Source organism: Geotrypetes seraphini, chromosome 1 (genome assembly GCF_902459505.1).
Source record: "Geotrypetes seraphini chromosome 1, aGeoSer1.1, whole genome shotgun sequence".
NCBI lineage: Eukaryota > Metazoa > Chordata > Amphibia > Gymnophiona > Dermophiidae > Geotrypetes > Geotrypetes seraphini.
In genome coordinates this window covers 487,288,477-487,313,044 of record NC_047084.1, presented here as the reverse complement: position 1 = coordinate 487,313,044, position 24,568 = coordinate 487,288,477, and the positions used below count along the sequence as shown (strand labels likewise).

Here is a 24,568-nt window from a genome sequence, read left to right as displayed (position 1 = left end):
AGCAGGGATATTTAAGAAAATTTCAGGATGTTTGGGAGCCTTTAACAAAATATTGTAATGAATAGATACCATTTTTCCCTTAATAGTACATGGTGGCCATTTTCTAGATGGAGTCACTATTAATTTCTGTTCATTTATTTGCTCTTCTGAAGGCAGTAACAAAGAAAGAGGCTCTTGCTTTTCCCCTAATGCTTTTGCCTCCTGTTTTGATAGTCACCTGTGTTATAAGCCTGAGGAAGGCAAATGCAAAATTTGATGCTTTCACCCTGCCACCAAATACTTCCTTCAATATGCTTGTTTAGATAGCAGTTGTTTTCCAAATTCTTGGCAAAGTCTGTTGTGTATATGATTTACACACCCTAACCAAAGACTCAAAATTTGAAACTTAGTGATTACATAGATTTGTAGTTACCTTCTTTATTAATGGTAGCAAAATATCCGCCATGTCCTGGAATCTATCCTCCCTCGTCACTTGTAGAACTTCAGCCACACACTTCAGAGCTTTAATCTTGTACCGGAGGTTGTCCTTGCGGCATTCTTTTAGAACAGTTTGAACAATGTCATGTATGGTGGGTTGATCAGCCACTGGTTTCTGCAGTTGCTCACTATGATAGAAAACGCATCAAGAGTGACCAGTCTTTACAGTGTCAGGTGGTAGTCATGCCTTTAAACATTGCAGCAACTGGTAAGGGTACTTACCTGCATGCTGAAACCACTGTGGCAATAGCTTTCAACAGTTCTTCCTTAAAAAAAAAAATTTAACAATATCAGTAAATTAAAAAGGGGAACCTATTACAAAATTAATCTTTAAATGAAGACAAAAATATTCACAAGTTGCAACAGAAATCAGCATTGATCATGCTGATTTGGATGTTTGCCCTTTCAAGATTGCAGCAAATATGACCTATAACTTGATTTTATGACCTTTGTTCCCTGACCAGCATGAAGCAATCAATATCTTGGCTTTGGGGAGGGGGCAGGATATATCACTGGCAGGCGGTGGTCCCAGGGGGGTTAAACCGTGAGGTAGAGTGGTGGGCGTTCCTTCCTAAATGACTGACAACTGTGTTGATAGATATTCCGGGGAATCAGCTGCAGGTGACGTCATGAAACCAGAAGAGAAGTAGCCCTGAGAGTGACCAGGATATGAGAGAGTCCTTCCTTTTTGAACTAGGGAGTATTAATATTTGAGGCTTACAGCACAGTGGGTTTTCTGAAGAAGCCGGTTTGGCGAAACGCGTCAGAACCCCGTCGGACCATCGCTGTTTAAGCATTGAAGCTAAGTAGTTTGAACTTTGGACTTGTTAAGCACTGGACATTTATGCACTTTTTGAGAGTTAAAAATCATTTACCACTTCATGAAGTTATTTTATAACCTTTCAAATTAGACGGTGCAATGATAGATTCACTGAAAGTTTCTGTAGGGGTTAGGTCCCCACGCTGAACTTCAAGTTCCATTCTTGGAGTCTGAGCGCCGCTCTAGAAAGATATTTATAACTTTCACTATTGTTCCTTTTTGTTGTTGTTTTGTTATACTCACTTTGGAACAATATTTAGTTTACTCATTTACCCAGTTGTTGATATTGGGCCACAAGAAAGCCACAATGTCAGGTCAAGATGACATGGTCAAAATGACATGAACTGTAGATAAAGCTGCTGACAATCTACAAGCAAGATTAGGAGGAATCATTTTAGTATTAAGAATGCATTGTAAGGGAAAATAGAGAAGTCAAATTTGACAGCAGGTGGCACCAAACTTCATTATGACTCAACTGCAATTATATATATCATCGAATCATTAAAAACGATAAAGTGTGAAAATCCAATGAAAATTAAGTATGTAATTAGTAGCTATGCAAGACTCTGGACCCCAGGCTACTAAACTCGGTTATAAAAGGTCCAGCTTAGTTCCTTAAAAGGTAGAATGGACTGGACAACACATGACATACCAGTACTCTGTTATTCTTCTGTTAGCCTAACTGCTGTTTGGATACTATTTTTAATGTAATCTGTCTTTTGTTTATTACTATTAAAAACATATATTATATACAGCAATTGGGTTCTCGGTGCAGTCATTCCAATACATTGAAGATATCGCAGCGTCTTCAAGAAGATTGTAAGGTATCCACCAGTAGTGTCGAGAGTGAGTTTGATACATTGTGCTGTAACAGTTTTTAATGACATTTTCATATTTTCTCTGTTAGGAAGTTTTTCCACTGAATAACAGCCAGCGAGAGTGGGTTCTCCGAAGAAGCCGTTCTGGCAAAATGCGTCAGAACCTGCTGCAGTGTGACAACTTCTCTAATATATCACCACTTACTTATGCTAAGTAATTTTTTGTTTTCACAATTGGAGACATATACTAAGGGATAGAACATATTTTTGACAGGTTAAAAACCTTTTTTCTGACAAGTATGGTGCAATAATAGACTTTTGAAATCACATTTAGGGGTATGTCCCCATTTGTGGTTTTCTTACCACCTTTTGGTTCTGAGCACCTTAAGTCAGTTTAAGGTATTATAATAACGGGTGCCCTATTTTGCTATGTGCTAGTATTGACCCTTCAGGACACTCCTTTTTTGTTTAATGCCACCCAGCAGTGTGTACGTGGATCCAGCTCCATTCAGCTGACATGCAAGTACAGTTTATAAAATGAACAAAAAGGACAAGGGTATGTAGTTTGAAATTTTACCTTGCCTGTCCATGTCCTTCCAGGTAGTCCCTCAAGAAGAGCACTGAGAACTATACCCAGATGTGGTGGAACCAGGGACCCTGTTTGCTGTTTAGCAATTGATGCCATGGCAGCTGCTCCTTGAGCTTTCATCTTCCAAGACTGTGACTGCAAAGCCTTTTGGGTAATGGCTATCAACTCCTGCATATATAGTCTGATGCCACCAAAACTTCCTGCATACAACAAAACACACAGAAACAGGGAAATTAAGCATTTATTATCCCATGTCTCACTACCCAATATGCTCGACAATTCTAAAACTCTGTATCCTTGAGGGAAGACATCTTTGACACTAACCTTTTATACTACTATTTGGTTTGACAACACTAATGCAAACCTAATGCAACAAAAAATGGAGTAACGTGGGATGCATCTCTGTATTTTTAGTATACATAATAATATCAAATCCCATAGTCTGGGTGGTTTTGGGCTGCAGCAATAGATCTCGGTTGTTAAATAAAGCTAGTTTATAAGCGCCTTTTATTGGAGTTTTTTTTTTCCAAATACCCTCTAATTACAAACTTCTTTTCCAGTTCAGTGGCAAAAACCTTATATTGACCTGTAGATTCACAGATGCGCCTATATCTCAGAAACTAAAAGAACAGGAGACTATTCTTGGTATAAAAAGGATGCAAACTGCTGAAATGTAACAATGCATGCAGTCTATTGCTCAGAGAATACTGTGGTCAAAACTTTTCCCTGAAGGAAATGTTTTGAATCAAACCCAGATCAAAAAAGATAAAAACTGATAACAAAAACTCACCTGGTACATTCTCCTGCCACACTTCTGACCACAAATTAGAATCCTCTTGCTCTCCTTTCTCCTCATCAGGCACCTCATGCATACCTAAAAATGCCAAGGGCAAGACCCCTTCTGCATGGTTCTTCAATACATCAGGACTGTAGCGCGCTATTGCATGAACTGTCAAAGCACATGCCATCTTGTACACTGGGTCTAATGGACAAGAGAGTCGGAAACTTAACAGCCTGGACAATCTTCTCAGAGGTCTTATCAAGATTTCACTGGCTCATGTAATAACAATGTAGTACTGAAGGAGGGGGGGGGGGAATGGAAATGTTAAAACAAGCTGGCAATTGTGAATAAGAAACATAATAAAGATAAGCATACTTTTATAACTGGCCCCCCTAACTTCTGAGACATTTATGCACATAAATAAATTACACCAATTTGCAAAAGGAAAGTATGGGTATATGTGTAAACTAAAAAGTCATCCAAAATTAAGAGAAAACCACTCACTTCAATCTAGTTCACAAAACCAAACAAAGGAGGTGATCAAAAAACATATGTATCTTCTCAATAATTTAGCAATAATCAATCATGATGTTGCCAACATACTCCAAACATGTAAATAAATGATCAACAGGGGAAAAAGACTTCAGACACCCCTCAACTTGGTATTAAAATAATCAAAACACCATAAAACAGGGCTTGCTGATGTTTATTTGCTTGGCACAATGTTAGAAATGTGCTCTTTCTGTTAGGAATCAGGGACATTTAAAGGTAAGTGCATTTATATTTTTTTTGCCTTGCCAATTTAAATGATTAATCTTCAGGGGGGTTTTATGACCTATGATTACACCAGCCCTGTTTTATGGTGTTTAGATTATTTGAACACTAGGTTGAGGGGTGTCTGAGGTCTTTTTTCCCCGTTTGGAGCATGTTGGCATCATCATGATTGATTATTGCAAAGTTATTGAGAAGATATGTTTTTTTATCTCCTCCTTTTTTGGTAAAATAAAAAAAATACACGTACACACTTACAATTGTTATGTAGTATACATAAATGTCCAGGCTCATGTTAAATCCACATGCAAGAATTTTACTAAGATTGAGCATAAATGCTAACTCCTCCCCTATGCTATCTCTAAGAATGTTTCCACTCAGTTTGTGTAAACTTATGTACATACAGGTTATATATACTGCACATAGTTTTACCTGCATGTAGTCCAGCAAATTTCCTTTTTTGGTGTGCATAAATAATCTTATTGGCATTCTCAAGGGCAACACACAGAATAGAGGCAATAAATCACCTACAATCACACATTCCACATACTAGATATCCAAAAAAAGCAGCAGCCCTCACTCCGGTGCACACCCAAAATTCTGCCCCCCCAGACCATCTGTTCCCCCACTCTGGATCTGAGGCCAGTCACCCCATTCAGCAAGACAGTGAGTGAACTCAATGTTAAGCATAGTGTCCATAAGTACCAATACTGAGTTTTGCAGCCGCGGGAGACATGCCTCTTGCTGTGGAGCTCCCATTGCATCATCTCTCTCATTTAGTTCTGCCAGAAGCCTAAGACTGGTGCAGTGTCGTCCATCCAATGCCTCAGGATTCCATGGCTTAGCAAGTAGGAGTGCCACAGAGACAAATCTCAGCAAATTTCAAAAGATAACATTTCTAGGCATAAACGTCTATTTCATGTGCCACAAGACACAAAACAGACTTACCCTCCTTCTCCATGTACCAGCTATTGAGTTTCTGCAGTAATTTTTCAATGCTACTACTTTTTGCTGTCTGTAAAAGGAAAATAAAATTATGTAAGCAAGCTGCAATGCTAAAAATAATTTTATCAAAAATCATGTTTCAATAAACCATCTACAAAGTTTATAACCACCTTACCAGATACCCAGCACCAGCCAAAATCCAAACAGTGGTGTTGAATATCCAGTTGTTGGTTTGTTTGTTTTATACTGCCGCAGACAGTATGTTAAAAAAAACCTTGACTGCAGAAGCTGAATACTGATCCAAATGTGGCTCAGTCCAAATCAAATCAACATCGAACAAGACAGACTGTAAGAAAATAAAAAATCTCCCTAGACTCACCCGTATTAAATGTCCCAAAGCAAAAGCATACGACTTTTGTACAACACTGTTGCGGTCATTCAGTCCTGTGAGTAAAGCGCTCATCAGCTTACCTGTTTGCAAAAAAAAACAACAAAAAAAACAAGCAAATTATTTTAAATATTTTAGGTGAAATGTTAACATACTGTACCATCCCTTCTGTGCATAGTGAAAATGTATTCATACCTGTTAATTTCCTTTCCTTTAGTCTAGCACACGAATCTACTGTATACAAATACAGTAGGTTGCAACCTTTTCCTAACAGCAGATGGAGGTAGAGAGTTCAGTTTTCCAGTGAATCATCAGATTTACTGATGTTCTGCAGAAACTTTCTAGTATGCCACTGCCAAAGCAGTGTAAGGCACTATGAGCCACCCCAAAGCCCTATCCACCACTGCAGCATCATCAAATTAAGTAATTCACTAAAAATGAACCCTACATCCACTGAGCACATGACAGAGAAAGAGAGCACATGGAGTCCCCAGGCCACAGCCTTCTAGGACAGGAATACAGATTCATGTGGCTGGACTGCAGGAAAGGAAATTAGAACTAAATTTCACCACGTAAATCTATATAAATGGGATGTATCTAAACAGACTCCTATTGGGAGAGGGAAGAGAAGGCCCTTTGAATCACTGCTCTGTCAAAGACTTCTACAGTCTGCATCTCATAAATAGCAAAAGACAAATGAAGATTCAGCTACTCCAGTTAATGTACTGTATATCACTTTATTATCATATGCTGCAAGTGAAGGTTCTGTACAACTCAAGCAAGGGAAGACATCTCAAATAGCACGTTAAAACTGTTAGCAATAATATCCTCTGCTTGCTCATTCCCACTCTAATCCAATGATGTATTCAAAGGCACCTCTATTTATCCAATGCCGTTTCTCTTTTATTGCTATAAACTCTACTTGTTTGTTCCCTCTCTAATCTAATGCTCTAATATCTATGCCTAACTATTCACACAGTAAGCTCACTGTACCCTGTTATTACTGTACACCGTCTTGAATTGAAAAGGTATGACGGGATATAAATAAAGCTATTATTATTATCCCAAGACTCCATATTTAACTGCTTATGTGTGGTTGGCATTGTGCTAACCAGTGTTTATACATGAATGGCTATAATTTGCACAGAATGGTAGGTTTAGCTCTGGCCAAATTGTTGAGCAGACTGGAGGCACTGTGCAGGTCTATCTGCCATTGTTTATTGTTTTACTGTATCTCTGGCTAAAACTTGAATGCTGAAATGCTTCACAAAGGAGTAAAAAGATGACTAAGTTGCTGCCTTGCAAATGTCTTCAGATGAAATTGCACAGGTCTTTGCCCACAAGACTACCTTTTCAGACTGAGCCCTTGAGTCCCTTGGAACAGGCTTGTTTCAACAAATGTAAGCTGCCTTGATAACCACTTTGATTCAATGTGCTACAGCAGGCTTGGAAGCCATCAGACTCTTGCGAGTGAGTCCTGCCCATCAGAAGACTCATATAAAAACTTTAATAACGTTATAAGATTATAATCGATTATTAAACTTTAAAGAGCAAAACTGGATCTTTAACTAAACTCTGTTCAACCGAATGGTTTAAACCTTGAGATTGAATGGGCTATGCTCCTTTGAAGTCCATGAATCCTGTGCGCAGATAGGCTGCTTTAGATTATATGACTTGCCCTTTAAATTACAGTGAAAAAAAAATGCCACCGCCATGTTTGACTAGAGACGAGCGGGTTAAACAGGGTGAGAATTTCATTTAAAAACTGGATAACAGCCTAGGAATATTAACTTAATAGTCACATTCCTTAAGAAAGCCTGATGGCGAAACATGTCAGAAGGTGTCTCTGCTGCATAAAGCTAAGTGCATTTAAGCTAAATGTTCAAGTGAAAATAATATGAAAGTTTATATGAGAGAGCTTTATAGTCAGGGAATTTAATAAGAAAAAAAAATTAAAAGATTTCAGAGACCAATGAAGTGAGTGCCTATACACCCAGTGATAAATTGATTTCTGGACTGCACTACTGAGGTCTATAAACTTCTCCCTTAATATTCGCGGGGGTTAGGAGCAGAGCCGGCCCGTGAATATTGAAAATTCATGAATAACATTTGGGCTGGCTCTGACCCCTGGCCCCCCCCCCCCCCCGCCTTCCCCCAGCATCCCGGATCTTACCTGGTGATCTAGTGGGCTTTCGGGGCAGGAGCAGATCACTCATACAAAATGGCTGTGGGGAGTTCCCGTCGTAGTCTCGAGAGTTCCCGTATCCAGGGAAGGGTGAGAGGGTGGGGGGGAGGTTATTTCTTTGTTTTGTCTTAATCATTGATGAAATGTAATGGAAGGAAAGGGGGGGATTTATTCTTTATGCAGTGTTATTGATTATGATTATAAGTGTTTAACTTGCTGATTAATGTAAATATACAGTTATTGCACTTTTTTTTTTTTTAGTTTCCAAGTTTTATTAAAATTTGTTGAAATGCCTATCATGAATTCTAAGCGTTTTGTCTTGTGTCTCATTTACTGTATATAATCAAAGATAAGCATATTCATTTTTTTTTTTTTTTTTAGTTAAGTGTGATAATGTTGATATTTTTTTTTTTTTTCCATTATTTTTTATTTTCAAATTTTACATAAAGTGTACAAAATATTAAAATACAATTGATAAATACATAGTATCACTTTTATATCTAATACATTATATATCTAAATTTGATTTTCCCCCTCACCCTCCCCCCACCCTTTTATTACTTTAATATATAATATTTTTAATTTTCAAATTTTATAGAAAATGTACAACATGTTAGAATACAATTGATGAATATTCAATAACATTTTTATATCTAATACAATATATTCTAAATAAATTTTATCCCCTCTCCCTCCCCCCACCCTTCTATTACTTTTCATTCATACATTGCATATTGTATAATATATTATAACATATTATGTAGAAATTATTTTCTTTACCCCCCCTCTATGTGTGTCATAAAAAAGATCCCTAAAAGAAGAAAAGAAGAAGAAAAATCCTACTATTTATTCATTACAGTATTTTGCCAATGGCCCCCATATTTTTATAAATTTAGTATATGTCCCCCTTTGTATTGCTATTGTTCTTTCCATTTTGAATATATGACATATTGTATTCCACCAAAATGTATAATTTAGGTTGTTGTAATTCTTCCAGTTATTAGTTATATGCTGAATGGCAACCCCCGTCATAATTAATAAAAGCTTGTTATTTTCTGGTGAAATTTGACTTTTTTTTCTCATCATCATTCCAAATAATATTGTGTCATATGATATTGCAATATGATTTTCCATCAATTTATTAATTTGTGGCCAAATTGAATTCCAAAAAGTTTTAATATAGGGACAATGATACAATAAATGATCTAATGTCCCTGGTTCTAGATTACAGTGCCAGCATTTATTGGACTTAGAACTGTCTAATTTTTGCAAACGTGTAGGGGTCCAAAAAGCTCTATGTAATAAGAAAAACCAAGTTTGTCTCATAGATGCTGACACTGTACATCCCATTCTCCAAGACCAAATTAGTGGCCATTGAGATGCATTAATCTGATGTCCAATCTCAATGCTCCAAATGTCTCTTAGACCATTTTTTGGTTTTTTATTCAAATATCCAGATATTAATTTATACCACAATGCGGCTTGATGTCCTAGGAAGTCTGCTTGAAAACATAAGAACTTTAAACTATATTGATTATTTAATGTTTTCCATTCAGGGAACCCAACCTGAATGGCCTGCTTCAATTGCAACCATTTAAAACTTTGTGTTTTATTAAGACCAAATCTATGTTGCAATTGTGAAAAATCCAGCAGTTTACCTTCTGAAATAACATCGTCTAGAGATCTAATGCCTGCAATAATCCAGTTCTTCCAAAGGATTTGAGCTCCGCCAATTTTGATCTTGGAGTTTATCCATATAGATTGATTAGTTGATTTGTTTATTGGGATAGGTGTTAATTTATCAATAAATCTCAACGTTTTCCAAGTATCCATTAATATTTTATTTTCTCTGTATCTTCTAGGTATGTTAATACTTGGCAGATGAACTAAATTTAGGGGAAACATAAGGCGCCATTCTAAATATAACCAATCCGGTGCATTATCCATAAGTTCTGGGAGGATCCAATACATACCCTGACGTAGAATATAGGCTTGATGGTACCTATAGAAATTTGGAAAATTTACCCCTCCCTCCTTAATTGATTTTTGCAAAGTTACTAAAGCTATTCTAGGTGTTTTACCAAGCCAAAGAAATTTTGTTAAAATGCTATTAAGTTTTTTATAAAAGGACCCCTGAAAATACATAGGTATCATACTCATTTGGTAGCAAACTACAGGTAATATCATCATTTTAATAGTTTGAACTCTTCCCCACCAAGAAATATGTAATGGGTTCCATTGTTCACATAACTCCGTAACTTTTTTTAATACATATTTTTCATTCTCTTTTACAGTATCTTCAATTGTATTTTTAACTTGAATGCCAAGATATTTAAATCCTTCTTCTTTCCATATGAATGGAAAAGTATCAAATAATCTTTTTACACAATGAACATTCAAGGGTATAATTTCAGATTTATTCCAATTAATTTTATAACCTGAGAATTTACCAAACTTATCAATTAATTCCAATAAAGAAGATAAGGTAGATTCTGGATTTTTCAAATAAAGCAAAATATCATCAGCATAAGCCGAAATTTTATATTCCATATTTGAATATGGAATACCTTGTTTCTCCCTCGTTTGCTGTATTGCTAACAATAAGGGTTCTAATACAACATCAAATAACAAAGGAGATAAAGGACAGCCTTGTCTAACTCCCCTCTGCAATTGAAAACCATCAGATATCTTATTATTAATATTTAGTCTTGCAATCGGGAAGCTATACAATGTTTTTACCATTTGTATAAATCCGGAACCTATACCAAACCATTCTAAAGCCTGATACATAAAATTCCATTCTACCCTATCAAATGCTTTTTCAGCATCTAATGAAACTGTAAAAGCCGGTTCATCCATTTTTTTTGATAAGTTTAGCATGTGAAATAATAGTCTAGAGTTATTAGAAGAATGTCTTTTAGCAACGAAACCCGTTTGATGCATGTCTATAATATGTGGGAGAGCTTTGGCTAATCTCAAAGCCAAAATTTTCGCCAAAAGTTTATTATCAACATTTATCAAAGATATAGGCCTGTAGTTTGAAACCAAAGTAGGATCTTTATTTGGCTTAGGCAAAACAATTATTATTGATTCAGCCATAGTACCTTTAATATTACCTTTTATAAGTTGTGTCTGATATAAATTTAGTAAATGTGGGGAAAGGATATTTTGAAATGTTTTATAAAATTCTACTGTATAACCATCACCACCTGGAGCGGATCCAACTCTAAGAGATCTCAATGCTGTTTCTAATTCTTTTAATGATATAGGTTCATCTAAACTCCGTTTTATATGATCAGGAACCTTAGGTCCATTAATTAAATCTAAAAAATCTTTTCCATCTTTTTGTCTCTCCAAATAAGGCTCGGAAGAATACAGGTCCTTATAAAATTTTAAAAATTGTTTTAATATTATATTTGTTTGATTTGTTATTATCCCATTATCGTCTTTTATTCCATTAATATTAGTTCTTCTTTTTTTTGCTTTAAGATAATTTGCCAATAATCTCCCTGCCTTATTAGAATTTCCATAATACACTGTTTGTTTGGAAAACAAATCTCTTCTTATCATTTTTGAAGTTAATTCATTATATTTACCTTTTGCTTTCAAAAGAGCTTGCAAAACTTCATATTCCCATTTACTTACCAATTTAGCTTCTAATATTTTTATTTCTTTTTCTAATTCTATATATTGTATTTTAATCTGTTTCCTAATAAAAGCTGAATATGATATAATATTACCCCTCATAGTTGCTTTAAATGCATCCCATACGTTCTCTATAGATGTATCCTCCACTAAATTTATTTGAAAGAAATCGTTAATTTGTGTTTTAAAATTTTCCAAAAATTTGTCATCCACAAGCAATGCATTATCAAATCTCCAAAGAGGTCTACCATTCTCTAATTGATCTAATTGTAATTCTATCCATACTCCCGCATGATCCGAAATAATAATAGGATCTATGGAAGCTTTAATCACCTGTTGCACTTTATTTGTTGAAACAAAAATATAATCTATTCTTGAAAATGATTTATGAACCTGTGAACAAAATGAAAATTCCTGATCATTAAAATGAAGAATACGCCATATATCTTTCAAATCACATGATTGAACCAAATTATCTAAACCTAAAGATTTTATACTTTTACCTGGTTTTTTATCCAATAATGGATCCATTACAGCATTAAAATCTCCAGCCACCACTAAATTAGAAGCAGCCAGTGGTAACAACATATTCTGTAATTTTTTAAAAAATTCTGATTGATTCGAATTAGGGGCATATATATTGAACAACGTCAGGGTATCATTTCCCATACCTATATCAATATGTATCCATCTTCCATGTGGATCTGAATTTTTTACCTTAATCTTGGCCATACATTTTTTATTTATAAGAATTGCTACCCCTGCTTTTTTACCCTCTGCTGGAGCAAAAAAACATTCTTTTACCCACCCTCCCGATAGTTTCTGTGATTCCTTTATACTAAGATGGGTCTCCTGTACACAGTAAATATCCGCATTTTGCTTTTTTAGAAATGTTAATACTTTTTTCCTTTTGATTACGTGATTCAGGCCATTGACATTAATAGAATATATTTTAAAAGACATTATACATTTTAATATTTCTCATTATAATCTTTCTCTCCTTTTCTTTCATTTTTAGAATCCAAAAAATGTTTTTCACGACACACATATTTACCCCTAAAATATCTAATCCCTTGTTTATTTTTTCCTTAATCATTCTAGTAAATATTCTCTTTTTCCCTCCCTTTCCCACCCAATACAATGGCTGCTTAAGGATACACATTGGAACTGTAATCCAAACATTCTCCTCCCCTCTAGGCATTTAATATTCAATCAAATTCCCCTTCTATCTATTTATATTAACCATTAATATCTTTAGTCATATTTTCATATCATTTCATTAATGTATCTTTATCCATTTAACAGTTTTTATTTTATATTTCTTTGGTATTATTATTTACATCTTAAAATTTCATCTTAAACATATATTTAGTATGTTATTAATGTTTTTCCTATGTCTTGCTCTTTCTTTCTTATAAATTTTTATTGTCTTTTCTTTGTATCATTTTTTTCTTTCTTCAGATATTTCAATATTTCATACTTTTATAATTATTTCATAAAGTCATCAAAACCCATCTTAAAATTTTATATTAAAATATCATAGGTTCTGGTTTAGAAAGAAAAGCTTTCAGTTTTTCTGGATCCTCGAAATATAAGGATTTATCTCCAGATGATACTCTCATTTTCGCCGGATAATATAGACCATATTTAAAACCTTTTTCTTTTAGTTGAGGTCTCATGTCTAATAGTCTCTTTCTTTTATTTGCTGTGTTTTTGGCAAAGTCCGGTAGGAACCATATTCTAGATCCTTTATAATTTAGATTTTTGTCTTTCTTTGCAGCATTTAATATTTCTAATGCTTGTTGGTATCTAAGCATTTTGAAAATTATTGGTCTTGGCCTGCCTTTATTTTCTGTATTTTTAATTGGGATCCTATGCGCTCTTTCTATTTCTAGAGGTTGTTTCAAGTCCAGTTGTATTATTTTTGGAATTAAATTTTCTAGAAAAAGAATAGTATTTTTTCCCTCTAAGTTTTCTTGTATTCCAAAAAGTTTAATGTTTTTCCTTCTTCCTCTATTCTCATAGTCTTCCAGTTGATCTTTCAATTTGTTTAATTCCAGACTATCATTTTTGCATCTGTTTGTTTCGCTTTCTATGACCTCCATTTTAGATTCTAGTTCAGTTGTTCTTTTGTTATTACTTTCCATTTGTCTGTGAATGTTTAATATTTCTTCTTTCATTTCAGACATATTGGTTACTGTTTCTTTAAGCATTTGCTTAATTTGTCTTAGTTCTTCCATAACTTCTGCTTTACTCAATATGTCAGGTTCTTCAGCAGGAAGTGGGATCTTGCTTGGTGTTATTTGATCTTGTTTTTGTCTTTTTGCTGACGTGCCAGCCTCATTTTTGCTTTGTCTGGTACTTGCCATGTTGTTATTTTCTTTTTCTTTGTTTTTTCTTTCTTTATATTTTTAGGAGACTGTATAGTCTCTTTTAGTCACAATTCACAGTAATCTGTCTTGTTTCAGTTTTTACACAGTTATAGCTTTTACAGCACTAGTTTTAGAACAGCATTGAAACTTTCCTTTTTCCTCCTTTGGCCAATTCAATTTTTCCATTTTTTTTTTTTTTTTTTTCTTTTATCAGCCTGCCCTCACTGCCTCTCTGTATCAGTCCAGAGAAAAGCCAATAAGAATTATCTTCCCCTCAGCCTTTTTTCAGTGTCAGCAGTTATTTCATCTGTTTCCTCTGGTTTGTTCACACACTTCAATATTTCGCCGCTTGTCTCTTTCCTTTTAAGTCTTTCATTGATATCAGTAGCACTATCAAATTGTCTCCGTTGATGAATGAATCCTTTTCTTTTTTTTTTTTTTTGTCTGTTATCTACCTCAATGTCGATCTAGCGCTGAGGGAAAACAAACAAGAAGACTGGCTTCAGGCAAAAGCTCAGTTAATCACTCAGAGCTCCGTTTCTTCACTAAACTGGAAATGGCTGCCTCAAACCGCCACACTTAAGAATTCTACTGACAACATCCACACATTAGGAGTCGATCTCTCTTTTACTTTTTTTAACATTAGTTAGTATTTTTCCCTTTAAACAACTCTCCTCATAATTACAGCTTTAACAGTGTTAATTTTAAAACTGCATTGAAACTTCCTTTTTCTTCCGTTTGCCAATTCACTTATTTATCAGCCTTCCCTCACAGTCTCTCCACATCAGCACAAAGACAAGCCGGTAGAATCAGCAATTTATCTTTCGTTAGCCCCTCTTCTCTTCAATGTCAGCTATCTTTCTCTAGTGCCTCGCCGTTCCAGCGCTGAAGAAAAAAAAATGTCAGTAAACTTTTTCTCTGTTTTTCCTCTCACAAGCCCGTTCTCAGCCTCGGTGTAGGAGGACAACATGCAATCTATCAGTTTTTTTTCCTTTAGGTTTCATTCAATTACAGCAGCACAAATCTCTTTCACATTAATTTTTTCAGCTCTGTCAGTCACTCACCCTCGATGCCTTGCCGTTTCAGCGTTATTGCACTTTTGTTGGTCTTAAAAATCAATAAAGATTTATAAAATAAGAAAAGTCCTTTTATGAATCTGGAAACCACAGGATGAACAGAGAGGGGTTTCCCTTCGATAGGCTGATGAAAAGCAGCAATCGCACTAAGATGGACTCGAATGGATGTGGATTTGAGGCCTGATTGAGATAAATGCAACAGGTAATCCAAAACTGAAGACAAGGAGGTAGATTGAGGCTCCTTGTGATGAATGGTGCACCAAGCAGAAAATCTAGTCCATTTCTGATTGTAACAGTGTCTAGTGGTAGGCTTCCTGGAAGCCTCTAAAATGTCCTTTACAGATTGAGAAAACTGTAGAGTGGCAGTTAGGTTGAGAGGTACCAAGCTGTCAGGTGTAGAGACTGCAGGTTGGGATAAAGTAGAGACCCCTGACTCTGTGTAAGCAGAGGGAAACACTGGTAGAAGTAGTGGCTCTGTGCTGCTGAGTTGAAGCAGAAGGGAGAGCAGGGTTGTCTGGGCCACCAAGAAGCTATGAGAATCATGGTGGCATGTTCATCTTGAGAATGAGAGGCAATGGGGGAAATGCATATAGAACCGATTCATCCATTGCAGAAGAAAAGCATCTGCCTCGAGGCGATGAGGAGAGTATATCCTAGAGCAGAATTGAGGCAGTTTGTTGTTGTGGGGAGATGTAAATAGATCTATCTGAGGAGTCCCCCACTGAGAAAAAATGAGATGGAGAGGGGAGGAATTGAGTGTCCATTCGTGAGGTTGCAGAAGACTACTCAATTTGTTCTCCAGTTTTTCTTCTCCTTGAATATAGATCGCTATTAGAAAGGTGTTGTGAAGGACTGCCCAATTCCACACCTTTTGAGCTTCCTGGCAGAGAGGGAGAGATCCTGTTTCTCCCTGCTCGTTGACGTGGTACATGGGGACTTGATTGTGAGAACGCTATTAATGGGTAATTTATAATGAATCTGCATGAGGATAAGGTATACCCAGTTCTTCCAAATACTCCTTAGAGTATGTTGAATCAGACTGCAAAGTGATAAGATCTTTACTCATTTGGCATAAAAATTGAGTAAAGGACATCGAAGTAGAATAGGGGAGATCCCGTTGAGTCGATGATGACTGGGAACCCCTTGAAATAAGTCTCATGGCAGAGACAGAGGCTGAAGCCACTGTGGAATATTGACACATGAGATTTGAACCCATAGGCAAAAAAGAACCAACTGGTGATGAAAAAACACATGAGAAGGACTCAATTGATGAAAGTGGTTCTGCCGTAGATTCTCTCAAGGAGGGTGACTGTCTCGAGGATGGTCTATGCCTCAAGAAACAAGGCATGTCTCGAGAAGAGGACCTGGGTCTTGATGAATACCTCGACAGATGGTGTGGATATGAACTGTGCCTCGAAGAACGAGGTAGTAATCTTGAATCCAGCCTCGATGAGGAATGTCGAGCAGTCCTCGCCTTGTGCCTCGAAGAAGGCAATGCCTTATGTGTAGAGGTAGAGCTGGAAGTTGGAGATCGAAGTCGAGACACTGATAAGGACTCAACTCCTTGTGCAGATGTATCTCGAGGCACTCGCAAAGACTCAACTCCTTGCATAGAGTGTGTAGATTGATCTTGTAGCACTCTCAAGAACTCGACTCCTTGTATAGACTGTGTTGGTTTTTCTCAAGGCACTCTCAAGGACTCTACTCCTTGTATTACTGCTGAGTGCTCAGGCTAGCCTGCAGGAAGCAAGGTCGAGGCAGGAGTTAAGTTGGCAAGCATGTTACCAAACTCCTGATGCAGAATAAGTCCCAACATATTCTGCAAAGCTGGCACCGAGACCACTGAAGCTGGCACAATTGGTGTGGCTACAGACTCCGAGGAAGACGACCTCAAGGAAGAGTGTTGCCTCGATTTTGAGACACATGTCCTGGAGATCCTCAGACCCACCGGACCCACTGGTTCTAGAGGTGGCATGTCCGTAAGGGTTGGCTGAGCAATCGTACCTGATGGAGACACCAAGAATAACAGCACCCTAGGGGAAGAGTTAGCTGAGCTCCCTGAAAACAACGGCTTCCCCATCGAGGAAGAGCTAATAGAGGTCGAGGTTGAAGATTTTGACCTCGAAGAAAAGTGGGCTGGCTTTGAGGTTGAGGCAGGAACAGGATTCCAGGCCTTAGGCAAAGACCGATCCATTTCTGGTAAATATAGCACAGCGAACACCCGTCCCAAATGTGGTCAGGCTACACTGTGTAACCCTGTGACCGGCGGAAGTGGAATGAAAGACGGGTACGGCAAAATCAAACACCACAGGCAAAAGCCACGAGTAGGCCCCACTGTGACACAAAGAAAATAAGAAACTAAATAATTTTTTTTTTTTTAAAGAAACATGCAATACTTTTAAAACCAATAGGAGGAAATTTTTTTTCACTCAGAGAATAGTTAAGCTCTGGAAAGCGTTGCCAGAGGATGTGGTAAGAGCGGATAGCATGGCTGATTTTAAGAAAGGTTTGGACAAGTTCCTGGAGGAAAAGTCCATAGTCTGTTATTGAGAAAGACATGGGGGAAGTCAGGTATTGGTAGCATGGAATATTGCTACACCCTGCATTTTGGCCAGGTTCTAGTGACCTGGATTGGCCACCGTGAGAACGGGCTACTGGGCTTGATGAATCATTGGTCTGACCCAGTAAGGCTATTCTTATGTTCATCAAGTGTCCCCCTAGTCTTTGTAATTTTGACAAGAGTAAAAAAAATTGATCCACTTGTACTCGTTCTACTACTCCGGATTTTGATTACACGTTTAGATTACACAAAGGTGTTAAAAATAAAGAAAAAGAATCAAGTGGTTTTACTTATGTTTAATATAAGTTTGCCTGCCTAGTCCTGATCTCCTTTTGCTTTGGATCACAAAATAAAAACAACACTATATCAAGTTTGCTGTTCACTTTTTCATTCCTGGCTCTCTTGTTTATAGTGCTGTTTACTCTCACATTCCCCAACTCCTTGCCTCTCTGCCTCTCTTCAATAACTCAATATCATCTTTCAAAAGAAGCAAGAACCATCTCACAGAATGGCAGCTTTTACAATTCCAAGCAGGTGCACTAGCTAAAGACATCTGGCATACACATACAGGAACAAAACATAATGATCAGATTTTATGAAACAATGAAGAATGGAGCACTAAAAAGAATTTCCAAAGAATTACTTGACAAACATACCTGAATAAGGCGTTAAGTCCTGAGGACACTGGGATGTTAATGACACAATTACACTAGCGCATCCTCCCTTGAAACATAAGGAAATTCATCAGTATCAAATGTTAATTTACATTAAAGAAGATGCTGTCAATGCTTCAGATCTGCACCCCAGATGTACACAGGACTACATACAAACATATTACAGTTCTCCTTCTTTATCTCTTTAAAGTATGAACAAAAACAAATTTCAAATACATTGGTTGGTAGACAAGACACTCATTTTTGAAGCAGATAGACATCTCAAAATGGCCAAAACATCCATATGCTGAAAATGTCAAAACTGTGATTTTCAAACAGGCAGAATTCGGACGTTTTCCATTGAAGTCATCCAAATTGCAAGGGAGCGTGTTATGAGTGAAACTAGGCTGGCCCCAAAATTAGGATGTCTTTCAATGATAATGGAACAGGAACACACATCCAAGTCTAAAAAAAGGAGTACATTTTTATCTAGACCTGTTTTAACCTCTCCAAGTTTTAAAAACAAGTTCTAAATGACTAGCTGACAACTAATTGGATTAAGGCTTCACTTCTCCTTATTCCCCCCCCCCCCCCGTGGACGCTGTCCCCATCCATTCCTAAAAACTGAAACTAAAAGAGGATGCCAAGCATTATGACAGCATCAGATATTATGAGCCAACAGAACAGCAAGCAGTTCCCAGAAGTAGCCTAGTGGTCAGTGCGGTGGACTGTGAACAAAGGGATTCAAGATCAACCTATTCCCCCCCTAATAAATTTGTGGTGGAAATTGTGAGTCCTCCAAAAGCACCAAATTACCCTACTATACATAAATATAGGAGACACCTGTAGTATGGAAGATGATTGTAATGGTGCAGTAAGGTACAGTTGGTTTTAACTCTGTTCCTGGAGGGCTCTGAATACTAAATAGATGAGTTATGATGGGCATAGGTGCCACTGTTTAAATTCCACTGCACTGACCACTAGGCTGCTCCTCTGGTCTGCAGGGACTTTCACATGGCCATTTCTCTCAAAACAGAGGCCCCAGTCCCTGTTTTGGTTTTTTTTTAAGATTTATAATTTAGATGTGCCAGTTTGGAAAATGGCTCTGTCTTGTAGACATCATCTGTGCAAATAACGTCCATCTAAGTGCTATTTTCAAAAGGGAAACCCAGATATTTTTTTCCAGTTCGAAAATTGCTCTAAGATGGATGGGTTTTCTTTGGTTAAAATGACCTGAACATTACAATTCTGACTTAAACCTTTTTTTTCTTTTTCAAAAACGTCCCTCAAAGCAAATTAAATATTGCATGCTTTTATTTTTCCTGTGAGAAAATATTTGCATTGAAAATTTTGGAGCATTCTCATGCAAGTATCCTATCATACCGACTGTGCGCTATTGACCTTCATAACAGTCTGCATGCAGGTAATGCATGAGCACAGAATGAAGAGCTAAACAGAAACTGGTAAATTAAGATCTATAAAGCAGAAGGCAGATGCCAATTCTCAAGTTTAGCTGTACTGTTGAAGCATAGGCAACTGAAGATCAAATGTCATGTTCACAGGTGCAGCAGGACTTGCAGCATTGTAGAGGTGATACCTTTCAGTTCTGAATCTATGTGTGGTGGAGGAGGAGGAATGGTGGGAGAACTGAGGATTAGTCTCAGAGGAAACAGCAATTTTTGGATAAGGAGGGATTATGTCACTAAGTATGCTGTATGGTGGAAAAATGAACTGGTAAAAATGGGAAACTACAAATATCAGACGTAGATATTATAAGAGGTACAATAATAAATAAAATACTTTTAAGGCTTAAAAATTAAACCTTGAAGAGATCAAGAAAGGAAGTTATTATTTTGAGAACCAAAAGGTGGTACCATTCATTTAACAGAATAACCAAGCATGCTAGCACTTATAACTAAGGGCTCCTTTTACTAAGTTGTGCTAGTGTTTTTAGCGCATGCACAAGATTAGTGCAAGCTGAAAAATTACCGCCTGCTTAAAAGGAGGCGGTAGCAGCTAGCGCACGCGGCATTTTAGCGCACGCTATTCTGCGCGTTAAGGCTCTAACGCACCTTTGTAAAAGGAGCCCTAAGTGTCTGTGGTGACTGCTATAAATACAAGGAAATTATTAATCTAAGATGAATATGGACTTGCTTTCTGACTGACAACTATGGTATCTAAAATTTACAAAACAATAAACCTAGTTAATCCATATTTTAATCCTTTAATGCCACTGAAACAAAATTATTTTATTACAGAAAAAAGTTAAATTACCTTGGTACCAAGCCCTAGGGCACTCTTGAGCAGGTCACAAAGTCTTGGAACCAACTGTCCGAGGACCGAGACGTCAAGATGCTGCACACACTGTGAGAGGAAAAGTTGATGTCCTCATAATGAACTTTGAGTATAATCTTTCCCTACCACCCAGTCACAGTCAATACCAGTCTACAACATCTCTGTGCACTCTTTGATTTTGCCAGCAGCAGCATCATTACCCCTCATGCTTTTTAATTGAAAGTGGGGACCAAAAGTACCTTCAATGAAATATTTTAGAGGCATTCTTTCCTGCTCTTACCATCAATGAAATTTCCTAACTCGGAACACCAACTTTTAAAAAAATTTTTCAAAAAATGCTAAAAATATCAGCTCATTGACTCAATTATTCAAGGAAAAAACCCTGCAGCACACAACTCAGAAGATGAGACACAAGTCCTGAGAAAAAGTATGCAAACTTCCTAGCATGGTGACTAGATCCATTGTGAGAAAAAAAAAATAACCTCACTGAATAAATAACTCAGACAAAAAGGATGCATTTTGATTATTTATTCAACCAAAGATTTAACAGTAGGTATTTTGTGTGAAAAAAATGTCAACACTTGTTTTCTCTTCTGAAACAAGTATTTTCCTCAGAAAGTGAGATTGATCAGGAACATGGATGGCATCATCTGACTTTTTCTTCAATATATGAACAGAGGTGTCCCCCCTCCCCTCATATTTTTGCCGATTTTTTTGAGCATCATCTGACAGTGCCAGGATGGAACAGAGCTCAGAACTAAATGTAAAATTCTAAATGTAAATGTGCTGCCCTATGTGCAGCAGTTACTCCCGGTGGAATTCTGCACAACTGAGAAGTGCAAAATTTGCACAGAATTCCCCATCCGGGCAGAATTCTGCGTAAACCTTCCATTCTGTCCCTATCCCTGTTCCCTTTTTTCTCCTCTATGCAGGTCTGGCCTTTCTCCCTCTGACATTCTCCCCACCCCTTCCGAGAGATCAGATATACCTGCAGGCCTCCCAAGGAATCAATTCCTGTAGATAGATAATGCGGCAGAGGGAAGGCCCCTGTTCACAGTGCTGCCTCTGCCGGCCAGCTGATGCTGCCACTGCTGCTGCTCTGGGAGGCCTGCAGGTATATCTGATCTCACGGAGATGGGGGTCGACTGGAAGCCAAAACCGCGTAAGGGAGGATGAGGGGACGGGGACATGAATGCTGGACTGCTGGTTGGGGAGGGAAGAGAACATGGATCCTGGACTGTAAGTTGGGAGGGGGAGAGAGGAGGAGACATGGATGCTGCACTGCAAGTGGGGGGGGGAGGGGAGAGGAGACATGGATGCTAGACCTGCAGGGGGAGGTGGGGGGGGAACATGGATGCTGGACACGCAAGTAGAGGGAAAAGGGGTTGAGAAGGAAGAGATGCATGATGTTAAAGGAGTGTCAGTTATCGAAGACTCCTGGTTTATTTTAGATCAACAAATGGAGACGGTATAACTTTATTTGGTGTTATTTGGAAATGAAAGCTAACTTTTAGAATAAAATATGGAACTTTCATGTGTGGCCAATTGCTTAGGCAGTTTCATTCTGGTCCCGCCTCATTTTATACTTCCAGTAACATCGTCACATTGACTCTGCGCAAAGGAGAACAAATATCTATGCCACAAACTATTCTGACGGAATTTGTATTCTCTTATTTATATCAACTGTTTATAAGAGTTTGATTACAAGAAATACACTGGATAGTTAAAGTATGATGAAAATATATGTCAGACAAATTATAGTTTCGATGGAACTAAATCAGGTATGTACCAATTTGCTTTACACTGATCGCTACTACGGAAGTTCCGATTGTTTACTCCCAGACTCCAAGGTGGAGGCGTCGGGCCCAGAGAAGGGAGGTGAGAAGAGACACCGAGAGCCAGCGAGCGCTGGTCAGAACTGCGCCTCCGCTACACTGCAGTGAGCGCCGGAGCTGTGAGTGATCAGCAGCTGTGACGATAATTCCTTTTTGTGACTAAATGTTCTGAGGATGGTATAATTTATAGCATAGTAGGAATGAAATCGGGGTTTCCAGAGAGATACAAAATAGAAGATGGTGAGATATTGGAATATCAAGAAATGCAGCGGCTTTGAGTTTTATCCCATCCACATATTGCACAATGCACTACAAAAATAGCATCTTGGTCATAAAGTAATAGATGTCATCTGTTATCTGATCATGATGATTGATATTCATGTGCTTCTCGACTTGGAATCCGAGAATGAAGATGGTCACACATTGGGGGCGTGGCTTGGAGGTGCACGCAAATGGTCGGGTGAAGGGAGAGCTCCCGATGATTACAGATATCTTTATAATTAAAAATTACTAAAAGTGTCGGAAAAGTTTAAAAAAGTCGTTTTATAACGATTTTAAAGTACCATGGTTTCTGGTAAGCAAAACAAAGCAGACTCCGTGATGACAAAGTGCAGGAAAAAGATCGAAACCGGAGCCGGTAACACCGTCGAAGGCTCCTTTACCTAAAGAGTGCAAATGCGATGAGGAAATACTAAAAGAACTTAAAGCTATTAAAGAAATTGTCGTGATGAATACTAAGACATTAAAAGGCCTACAGGAGGAAGTTGCTACATTAAATAAAAGAATGGAGGTTTTAGAAATAAAGGTGAGCCAACTGGAAAAGAATGTGGAGAGTTTTGAAAAGGAAAGAAGGCAGTTTAAGATGGACAGAGAAAAAATTATACTGCTCACCAAGGAGTTGGAAGACTGCTCAAATAAAATGAGAAGATCGAATCTGAGGCTGTTAGGTGTACCGGAAGGGGTGGAGAAAGCAAATCCAATTTCCTTTGTAGAAAATTTCCTCATGAAAGTCCTGCCTTTAAAAACCAAGTATCTAATTGAAATCGAGCGGGCACATAGGGTGCCTATGAGAAGACCAGACAAATTTATAGATCCACGTCCGATAATTTTTAAGCTTTTTAGATACCAACATGTTTTAGAAATAACATAATTGGCAAAAGACAATCAAAATTTGAGATGCCAGGATGCCAGGGTACATATTTTACCGGATTTTGCTAAATCCACTGTAGATAGAAGGAAGCAGTTTTTGGACTTACGACCAGCTTTAAGGGAAATTGGGGCAAAATACGGTTTGCTATATCCGGCTATCATGAAGGTGACAGTTGATAATAAAATACTGAGCTTTGATCATCCGGATAAATTAAAAATGTTTCTAAGTCAAAGGGAACAACCTATGAATGAATAATTGAAAAGTTGTGCTGTGATATGATTCTTAACGTTTTCATCTATTTGTGCATAACTTTTTATAGGACTAACAGATGGTTTTCTCTTTGAAATGTTCTTTTTATTTTGATTCCTAACGGTCTTGGAATGTTGTGTTGGACCTAAAGATAATGGTAGTTATGTGAAATCCTACAATTTCATATGTAGTGTTCGAGGCTGATATTAATATCTTTGGTTGAACTATACATAGTTTAAAAGAACAAATACTTAAAAAGTTATAGTTTCGTTTTCGTATATGCCTGAGGAGGATCTTTACTGCATAATTAGTTCTTTTGCTGAAGGTGGCTATGATGGATTACAATTGGCGTGGTAATGCTGTTTCATGACATCTTCTGAAAGATCTCATCTAGAACTTAAAGCTTTTCATAATATCGATTATATACTATATGAATGTATAGTTATAACCATGTGGTTATTAAAGTTATGGTTTATGCTGTGGAGTCTTTGAGATGCAATGGACTGCTGATACCTATGGATGTGGAATAGGATGATAACTGAGTTTGAATGATTCTTCGTCTTCAATCATATAAAGGATGTAGTGCTCACTGCTTAATGCTTCAGAGGCTTTGAAGTGTATTTATTAATATTGCCATTGTTGGCGGAAGACGCTTCTCAGGATCATCAAGGATAAAATATCTTTTAAAGAAGTACTTTCTTTGATACATTTTAACATTTCTGGACATCAAGGATTTGTACTGTGGCTTTGCTGACATTCCATCCCAGTCTAAGAAGATACCTAGGACCGTATTACAACATGTGATTTTGAGTTTGAAGTTGACTGTACTAAGATGGCTGTAATGTTACACATGGCAATTTGAACGCTATTGAAATATTCAATATCCGGAACTTTTCATTTGTCTTGGAATGTGTGGGGTTTTGCTCATGGATTAATTGTAATCCTTATAATAAGCTTTT

The 24,568-nt window shown here is 37.3% G+C and overlaps 1 protein-coding gene across 2 annotated transcripts in view; it reads right to left on the bottom strand.

Annotated features, from left to right (window-relative positions):
- The window catches only part of ECPAS (Ecm29 proteasome adaptor and scaffold), a 336,957-nt gene that overhangs the window by 26,863 nt on the left and 285,526 nt on the right, over positions 1 to 24,568 (bottom strand). For both annotated transcript variants that reach the window (XM_033926317.1, XM_033926309.1), the window contains exons 37-44: positions 20,355 to 20,444; positions 18,084 to 18,150; positions 5,581 to 5,672; positions 5,205 to 5,271; positions 3,495 to 3,686; positions 2,693 to 2,904; positions 700 to 743; positions 413 to 605 (exon numbers count right to left, since the gene is read on the bottom strand). In XM_033926317.1, the coding sequence (XP_033782208.1) occupies positions 413 to 605; positions 700 to 743; positions 2,693 to 2,904; positions 3,495 to 3,686; positions 5,205 to 5,271; positions 5,581 to 5,672; positions 18,084 to 18,150; positions 20,355 to 20,444 (957 nt within the window). The remainder of the gene's footprint in view (positions 1 to 412; positions 606 to 699; positions 744 to 2,692; positions 2,905 to 3,494; positions 3,687 to 5,204; positions 5,272 to 5,580; positions 5,673 to 18,083; positions 18,151 to 20,354; positions 20,445 to 24,568) is intronic.